General features: G+C 38.3%; 1 protein-coding gene across 1 annotated transcript in view; it reads right to left on the bottom strand.

Moving 5' to 3' along the window:
* Window positions 1–885: 885 nt before the first annotated feature.
* LOC126477335 (palmitoyltransferase ZDHHC6-like) overlaps window positions 886–9442 on the bottom strand; it is a 118952-nt gene continuing 110395 nt past the window's right edge. Inside the window, 3 exon segments of the mRNA XM_050103609.1 lie at window positions 886–1154; window positions 5663–5673; window positions 5675–5851. Of these exon segments, the coding sequence (XP_049959566.1) occupies window positions 1031–1154; window positions 5663–5673; window positions 5675–5851 (312 nt within the window). The 3' untranslated portion in view covers window positions 886–1030.

Below are 9442 nucleotides of genomic sequence, written 5' to 3'. Positions count from 1 at the left end.
CAAACAATAAGATGTCTAGGAAATCACTTTTCTATCAGTCAAATGGAAAGATCTCTCTTAACATTTTTATTATTTGTGGAAATGGAAGCAATGCACAATACCCACTGGTACTTTTATCAGTCAAAATGTTATATGACTTGTGGCAACCGATAAATAAATGGCGGTACTTACTGTAATTGCAAGTTTTTGTACCTTTTAAGGCATGTGTAAAGGCAATGTAAAGAAGGAACCAGAGGGATGAAAAAAGTTGATAGGACTTTGGTTTAAAAAAAGACAAAGAGCTGAACTGAGAGCAAGAAGGAATACACAATTTGAACCTCAAGCAGCTAACACTAGATATTCAGCAAAATAATAAGATATAATGAAATTGTGTACATGGAGGGACAAGGAGAACTTGTGTTCAGAAGTTCAGGGCAACAGACAGATCAATAACTCCAGGGGAAAGGAGATGCAGATAGTGCAAAAATAAGATTATACGGCTAAAGAGAAAAGCAAAAAAAGATGAGAGCGAACAAAGAGGACAGGTAAGCAATATGAACTGGAAGACAGGACCACAATTATAAGGAACAAGAAAGATGTAGGGAAAAAATCAATAGTTTCAAATCAGCACTGTCTATTTATTATTATTATTTGTTACAACATATGGTTTTGATTTTGAGTTTCAAGGTGTTTGTTTCAACCACCAAAGACAGTTGAAACAAAATTACTATGAAATCTTCATTTATTGTTAATTCAGGAGGTCTCCACTGATACAAGGATGCCACATAACAAAGTGAGAATGAGAGTGGTGAGGGGCAGAAGAGGAAGGAAGAGGGAAAAATAAATATGGGGGGGGGGGGGGGGGGGGAGAGGGAGAGGGGGGGGGGGGAGAGAGAGAGAGAGAGAGAGAGAGAGAGAGAGAGAGAGAGAGAGAGAGAGAGAGAGAAGGCAAAGGAATAAGGTGGGGGGAGAGGAGGGAGAAAAGACACAGTACCTCACAATGATATTATCAATGCTTTAAAAGTATGATACATTTTCTGGAATGGGTTACTTATTTATTCTTATCAAAATCATTTGGTATTGCTTCAGCCAATTCAACAACACAACAGCGGGGGAACCATCCTCGATGTCCAACTACCTTGGCCCCTTTCTGTTTTTCACCAAACAGCCAGTATCTGTAAATTATATCGATTCACATTAAACTCAATGTACAAATAATAAAGCAACCACAAAAACTGATGCTTCTTTGCTGTTAAAATGGGAAAAACAACAAATATAAAATAAAAATTACAAAACATTTGGTAGTGATGGTGACAAAAGCAGAAGATTATAAAATTACTAATCTTCCTCTCCACTGCAAAGAGTATCTTGATATCTTTACTTTTCATAGTATAGAAAAAATAATGAAAAGAAAGAGATGTTCATGAGGTGCATGCAAAGCCAATAAAAATACTTGGAAATTAATGTGTCACCATTCTGGAAATACAAGTACATACATGCTCTATGTCATTACAGAAATCAAGCAGTTACTTTTCTTTTGACACATCACACAGGAAAGCCAAGGTGAAATGATTACATGAAAAAAAATGTTATCAGAAGGATTCATTCAGCATACAGAAAAACCAAAGAGTGCACTGAAGGCTTTAGGAGGGAGGGAGGGAGGCAGGCAGGCAGGTGGGGGGCAGGGGGGCTAGAGATATAATTGAGGAAGAAATGGGAGTCAATATGGAAGACACAGATGAACCAATATTAAAATCAGAGTGTAACAGAGGTTTGAACAACCTGCAGTCAAATAAGGCAAATTGTCCGGCTTCAGCTGCCGGAGACTGTGGTCTCGTGTGTGTGTGTGTGTGTGTGTGTGTGTGTGTGTGTGTGTGTGTGTGTGTGTTTTTTTCTGACAAAGGCCTTGCTGGCCGAAACCTTATTTTGTGACAGGCTTTTTGTTGTCCTAACTGCGACTTAGTATCTCCACTGTATGGGTAACTATTCTTTTCATAAAATTGTTACATTCCAACCTGGATTTTCCATTGTTTAATAAGGCAAAAGAGATAGATAATAACATTAGAATTTCTGAAATCATTGGGGGAAGTGGTAACCAAGTGACTATTCAAGTTGGAGTGTAGAATCTATGATCTGGAGACATACCATCACACTTTCAGAAAAATAACCTACTCAAATTCCTGAAGATAGCAAGGGCAGGAAAGTGCGAGAAGTATCACACAATCACCTTAAAAGCTCAGGCATCCAAGTTGTCAACAACAATAATAATATACTGAAGAATGGAAAAGAAAATTGAGGATATGCCAAATGAGTATCAGTTTGGGTCTAGGAAAGATAAAAAAACCAAAAAGGCAGCTCTGATGTTGCAATTAATAATGGAATCTAGATTTAAGAAAAATTAAGACATATTCTGAGGATCTGTCAACCTAGAAAAAGCTAGCAACACTGTAAAATAGTGAAAGATATTTGAAATATTGAGAAAAGCAGGAGTAGGCTATAGGGATAGATGGCTAATCTACAATATCTATAAGAAAGAAGAAAGAATAATAAGACCGGAAAACCCAGAATGAAGTACTTGCATTAAAAATGGTGTAAGATTTGGATGTAGTCTTTCACCCCTGCAGTTCTGTCTACACATCGAAGAAGCTATGCTGAAAATAAAAGAAAGGTACAGCAGGAGTGGAATTAAAATCCAAGGTGAAAGGATATCAATGATAAAATTCACTAAAGACATTGCTATCCTAAGTAAAAGTTAAGAAGAATTATAGGATGTGTTGGATGGAACAAACTATTTACTGAGTGAAGAATGTGGATTAAAAGTAAACTGAAGAAAGACAAAAGTAATGAGTAGTAGTTGACATGAGGTTAGCGATAAACTTTACATCAAAGCTGGATACCATGAAGTAGACAAAGATTCTGCTACTTTGGAAGCAAAATAACATGATGGACGAAGGAAGGAAGACATAAAAAGCAGATCATTATATGTGAAGATGGCATTGCTAGTATCAAACAATGGCCTTAATCTAAGAAAGAAATTTCTGGGAATGTATGTATGGAGCCCAGCATTGTATGGTGGTGAATCATGGACAGTGAGACAACCAGAAAAGAAGAAATTTGAAGCATTTGAGATGTGGCACTATAAAATGATGATGAAAAGTAGGTGGACTGATAAGGGATGAACAGGTTCTCCATAGAACCAGCAAAGAAAGTAACATATGGGAAACTGCCCCCCCCCCCCCTCTCTCTCTCTCTCTCTCTCTCTCTCTCTCTCTCTCTCTCTCTCTCTCTCTCTCTGTGTGTGTGTGTGTGTGTGTGTGTGTGTGTGTGTGTGTGTGTGTGTGTGTGTGTGTGTGTGATGAAGATTAAAAGTACAGCAGAATGGAAGTTCATTGGAGACATTATGTAAGCATTAAATAGAATGGCATCACAGTCACATCAATTAGTGACATTCTCTTAAGTTTGGACAGAAATTTATAGTGTGAGATAAATCAAAATAAAACCCAACATTTTGCAGAAAAGATTATGAGAACTAAAAGAGAAAAAATGACAGTAAAACACATGAAATGAAAGATGCAGAAGACTGGCACTGTATACCACAGGGTAAGATAAAACATGGGAGTGTGATATCCTCCACTTTTGCATGCCCACAGCCTGAAACTCTGATAATCCCATTTCTACATCCTTATACTCACTCAATTCCAAAAGTAGGGACTGCAATGGATGTCTAATTATGTTGTTAAATGAAAAGTTAACTTGATAAGTACGCCACTGAGTTGTTTTAAAAAATGTCTAGAGTATGAGGTTTTTCCAGAACACCAGATCTCTAAAGTTATTATCATATTCAAAAAGGTTGATAAACAACTCTCATAACTACTGACAAATTTCTATTGTCCCAATATTCTCAAAAATATTTGAAACACTCATGTACATTCAATTAAGCAATTATTTTGAAAAGTATGACCTCCTTTGCCAGAATCAGTACGGATTTTGGACAGGTAAAAATACCACTGCAGCTGTTGTGGAAACTGATCTCACTTTAATGGCTTTTGAAAATCAGAAAAGTGTGTCACAGGTATTGTGCAAACTAAGTAAAGCATTCGACTGCATTCCTTTTAAAATGTTGCTAACAAATTTAGAGTATTATGATGCACCTTATCTACATTAGCAGTGTTTTCTTCCTAATTGAACAACAGAACACAGTTTTTCTCAATTAGAAATAGTCCCTCCTAGAAGAAATTTGCACATTTTCCACAGGACTCTGTCCTTGGTCCCTTCTTTTTCATTGTTGCTGTTAATTCACCTGCCCCACTATGTATCACAGTCGGTTACTTCACATCACAGCATCCCAACTCTTGAGAAAATTGAGCAAGAAACTCTTGACTTTGTATTAAATTGGCACAGCCAATAAACTTGTTTCTAATCCAGACAAAACCCAAAAACTTATGTTAGGACTGTCCAAGAATATAGATAATATGTCAAAAGCCTTAGGAATACATATTGATGCTAAACTCAACTGGGAAGAGCAAATCAACCAAGTCTGTAAAAAGATCTCATGAGTGTCCCACCTCATATTGAAACTGAGATATGTTGTCTGCCATAAGTATCTCTGTATGACTCTTTCAGTCATATATATCATATGTCCTACTCATATGGGGACATTCTCCTTATATCATTAACATTTAAAAAATAAGTTTGTACTATGCAAGGATGATCCTACAGAGCACTATCATCCTCTTTTTAACAGGCTTTGGACGCTAACAATGATGAATCTGTGTATCTATGAGTCTGCACTCTTTGTCAAGAACAGCATTAAAGAATGTGTGATCTGGGAAGTAATTCACGAACATGACACTGGAAATAATACAAACACTCATCTCCCAAGGTGCAGTGTAGCAACAACAGGAAATTCTCATGAAGAGAATGCCCTAAAATTTTTAATGAGTTTCCTCTCACTGCTCGATCCTTACCAACATTACCTTTGACTCACGCCCCCTCCCCCCCCCCCCCCCCCCCCCCCCCCCTCCTCTCTCTCTCTCTCTCTCTCTCTCTCTCTCTCTCTCTCTCTCTCTCTCTCTCTCTCTCTCTCTCTACTTATACTGAAAACCACTTGTGTCTACCTTACTATCATGTCTCCCATTACCTTCTCATGCCTTATTTGAACAGCAGCTCTTCATACTCCACCCTAGTTGCTATACATCTTACTCTGTGATATCAAAAGCTCAGAATAGATGTGTTTATGGCCGGCTCTGAGCACTATGGGACTTAACATCTATGGTCATCAGTCCCCTAGAACTTAGAACTACTTAAACCTAACTAACCTAAGGACATCACACAACACCCCAGCCATCACGAGGCAGAGAAAATCCCTGACCACGCCGGGAAGATGTGTTTATGTATCTGTATGGTTGCTTGTATGAGACTGAGTGTATACACTATAAAAAGAGCTGTAGCTTGAAAGTCTCTTAATGAGTCTGTGCTCTTACATGTTTCTATGCACCAAGCATCAATTAGTTAGGCGAGTGGTTACCTTACCTCAGTTAAATTATTGTTTCCAGCTTACAATACCTATTATTGTACTGTTACTCACTATAAAATGTAAATTACGTGCAAGCAACCTGTAAATAACAAATATAAAAAAACTAAAGAAAATACTATGAACTCAAACTCCCATGTTAATACAAACCTTCTCCATCTTTGTAACTAATACAACATCGCCTTGATCAAGAGGAAGACGATGTTCATCTGTACAAGGTGCATAAAATAATATGCGCCACCCTTTGGATACAGGAACCCACGAACCACAGTAACTGTCTCTAACTATGTAAGTTCGAGACTGACTGCGTTTTTCAGCCTTTTGTTCTTTTTGCTCCATCTGCAAACGACAACATAAAGGATCAAAAACATTCTCCTGTAAGTTAATAGAAGAATTTACTATGTAAAAGAGATACATCATCATCTTCATCATATTGGTTTTTTTGCCAAGTCTAATAACTTCATGGTTGTCAGAAATTAAGAAACAGATTTTTATAGATATAACAGTAAAATGAACATCTGCTATTCTTTCTACCACCAGTTCTAGCACAAAATGTGAGTCAATTATAATAATATTATATACAGCCTGACATTAAAAGTTAAGCCCCCAGAACGCATCCTCAGATTTTAATGTAACTTTCTACACATACGCAATGTTGGCAGTATGTAAATGATTAGCATTTCAATTCACTGTGACAGGTAGAACAGCCACAAGAGTGCATTAGTGTTGTTACCAGGCCAGGTATATAAGGGGTGTGAACAGCATCCAATGTTGAGTGATCACTGTGAAGGACATAGCAGGTACTTGTATGAGACAGCATTATCAGCACCTGACGTAGTCTGAAAGGGCCCACATTGAGAAAACATTACTGGAATTTTCGTTTTGTGTCTCATGTTGAGATTACACACAAAAATAACTGTGAATGAATGCTCTGTGTGTGTGTGTGTGTGTGTGTGTGTGTGTGTGTGTGTGTGTGTGTGTAAGGGGGGGGGGGGGGGGGGCGCGAGCGTGCGTGCGGCGTTCAATGGTAATGGTAAAATATTCTTTTTCTGCTTCTATATTACATTAATTTTACACCACAGGGAGAAATGAGTGAGGTGGCACAATTGTTGACACACTGGACTCGCATTCAGGAGGACGACAGTTCAAACCCATGTCCGACCATCCTTATTTAGGTTTTCCACATTTTCCCTAAATCGCTTCAAGCAAATGCTGGGATTGTTCCTCTGAAGGGCACGGCAAACTTCCTTCCCCATCCTTTCCTAATCCAATAGGACCGATGACCTCACTGTTTGGCCCCCTCCTCCCACATCAACCAACCAACCACAGAAAGTATCTTGGAAGTGGAAAAAATCATAGATACAAATTTGGTTAATTTTCAGTATAACAGAAGGACTTCACTGCAAAAAATGAATTACTAAGAAATGGAGAAGAAACTTCTTACTTATATTATAAATGGGATTAAAGAAAGCAACAAAGGTAGACTGTGATATACAATCGAGACATTGACACTGTGCCACCATAAGCATCGACAAGATGACAGTCTTGATGGGTCACTTTATGGGGAACAGTATTTGACCGACTGCTCACCTACCTGCACTGCAGACAATGCAGTGGGTCAGCAGCAATCCCCGACTAGATCTGAATGCATAATGACTTGTACAAGGCACTACATTCAGTTTTCTAAAATTTAATTCTAGTACATATTTTATGCACTATCATATTATTCATGTGATCCAAATCAATTGAATGCTGTTAGATGATCCTTTGTGGAATCATTTCTCTGCTGCACACACATTTGACAGCAAAATAAAAAAAAAAGTATCTGAGATGTTCAAGTGCAATTAAAATGAACCTCATTAAATATCTCTCTACATAATTTAAGTTGGGATTATTTTAAATATAGATGCACACACAATGCTAATAAGAAGAGCAAAAGATGTATAGAAAAATATTTCAGGCCATTAATACAACATCCAGAAAGTTACGTGCTCCCTTATTATTCCAATTGCAGCATTTATTTAGCTCCAATAGGAAAGAGAAGTAGCTTTATTCATTTTAATAGTTTGCTGCCCCCCCCCCCCTTTCCCTACCATTTCCACTGTTTTGATATTTTGCTCTATCTGATGATATAATTTAATGTTTCCCCATTTAAGCTCACATACTGCAGATGCTATTGTTTCCAGCTTCTCACTTTGAATCATGCTGGGACGTTACTGGACTCCTTTTTCTCTTCAGCTGCTGAATCAGAACATAAGAGGCGTGACTATAAAATAAACTATGGCTGAAAAGAATTTTATTTAAAAAACACACTTATCACGCTCAGTATACTCCCCTCCTCTACCCCTACAATGTTCCATGTGAATTTTCCATTGATGGAAACAGTGCCGGAAGTATTCCTCTATGAGCTCCTTCACGACGCGTGCCATTTTTTGTTTCACTGCTTCAAGAGACTGAAATCTTGTTCCTTGTAATGCAGATTTGACTTAAGGAATAGATAAAAGCCACATGGTGCTAGTACAGGTGAATAAGGTGTGTGCTCTAACAATGGGATGATGTACTTCACTAGAGGCCTCTTAACAGACAATGCAGTATGATCCAGTGTGTTGTCTTGATGCAGAACCCATGACTTGTTCTTCCACAACTTGGGTTTTTTTCCCTTCTTATTTTCTCACAGAGTTGAGAAAGAACCTCAAAGCAGTAATGTTGATCAATAGTTTGATCTTCAGTAACCCAGTTTAACATATTAATTATGGGGAAAGATCCCTTATCATTTAGCTACAATATAGCAGGTCAGCAACTGGAAGCAGTTAATTCCATAAATTATCTGAGAGTACGCATTAGGAGTGGAATGATAATAGAAAGTTGATCATCAGTAAAGCAGATGCCAGACTGAGATTCATTGGAAGAATCTTAAGGAAATGCAATCCGAAAACAAAGGAAGTAGGTTACAGTACACTTGTTCGCCCACTACTTGAATACTGTTCACCAGTGTGGGATCAGTACCAGATAGGGTTCATAAGGGGGGGGGGGGGGGGGGGAGAGGGAGGGAGGGGGGGGGGGGGGGAGAGAGAGAGAGAGAGAGAGAGAGAGAGAGAGAGAGAGAGAGAGAGAGAGAGAGAGAGAAGATCCAATGGAGAGCAGCGCACTTCGTTACAGGATCATTTAGTAATTGCGAAAGCATTACGGAGATGACAGATAAACTCCAGTGGAAGACTCTGAAGGAGAGACGCTCAGTAGCTCAGTACGGGCTTTTGTTGAAGTTTCGAGAACATACCTTCACCAAGGAGTCAAGCAGTATATTGCTCCTACGTATATCTCGTGAAGAGACCATGAGGATATAATCTGAGAAATTAGAGCCCACACAGAGGCATACCGACAATCCTTCTTTCCACGAACAATATGAGACTGGAATAGGGAGAATCGATAGAGGTACTCAAGGTACCCTCCACCACACACTGTCAGGTGGCTTGCAGAGTGTGGATGTAGATGTAGATTATTGGTCAGTTAATTAAAATATTGTTTATTTATTTATTATCATAAATAAGTATTCTTTATGTGCGTTTTTATTTTAATTATTGGTTTTAGTTGGTTTGGCTTAGTTCCTTATTTCCTTTTATCTTTAATCTCCTGAAAACATGGAAAATATAAATATTTCATTTTAAATACCACAGGAGAGCAAGAGATGTCTTCTGCAGTTGTGATCTCGCAGAAATTCCTCATCACTATCTGCTCCACCTGAAATCTCCAAAACCTTTACTCGCTATGCAGATCGTTTGGCACAACTGTGTGGTATGTTATTTGATGAGTCTGGATGATAGGTCCAACAATTCAGCAAATCAAAGTTTATTAATTCGGAGATAATCTCTCAACAAATTCTGACTGTGGAAAATGCAGGTTCACACTATCATGCCAAACTTCACCTCCGAG

The sequence above is a fragment of the Schistocerca serialis genome, chromosome 1, assembly GCF_023864345.2.
Source record: "Schistocerca serialis cubense isolate TAMUIC-IGC-003099 chromosome 1, iqSchSeri2.2, whole genome shotgun sequence".
In the NCBI taxonomy this organism is placed as follows: domain Eukaryota; kingdom Metazoa; phylum Arthropoda; class Insecta; order Orthoptera; family Acrididae; genus Schistocerca; species Schistocerca serialis.
The sequence above is the reverse complement of the archived record's forward strand: the minus strand, read 5'-3'. Positions and strand labels throughout refer to the sequence as shown.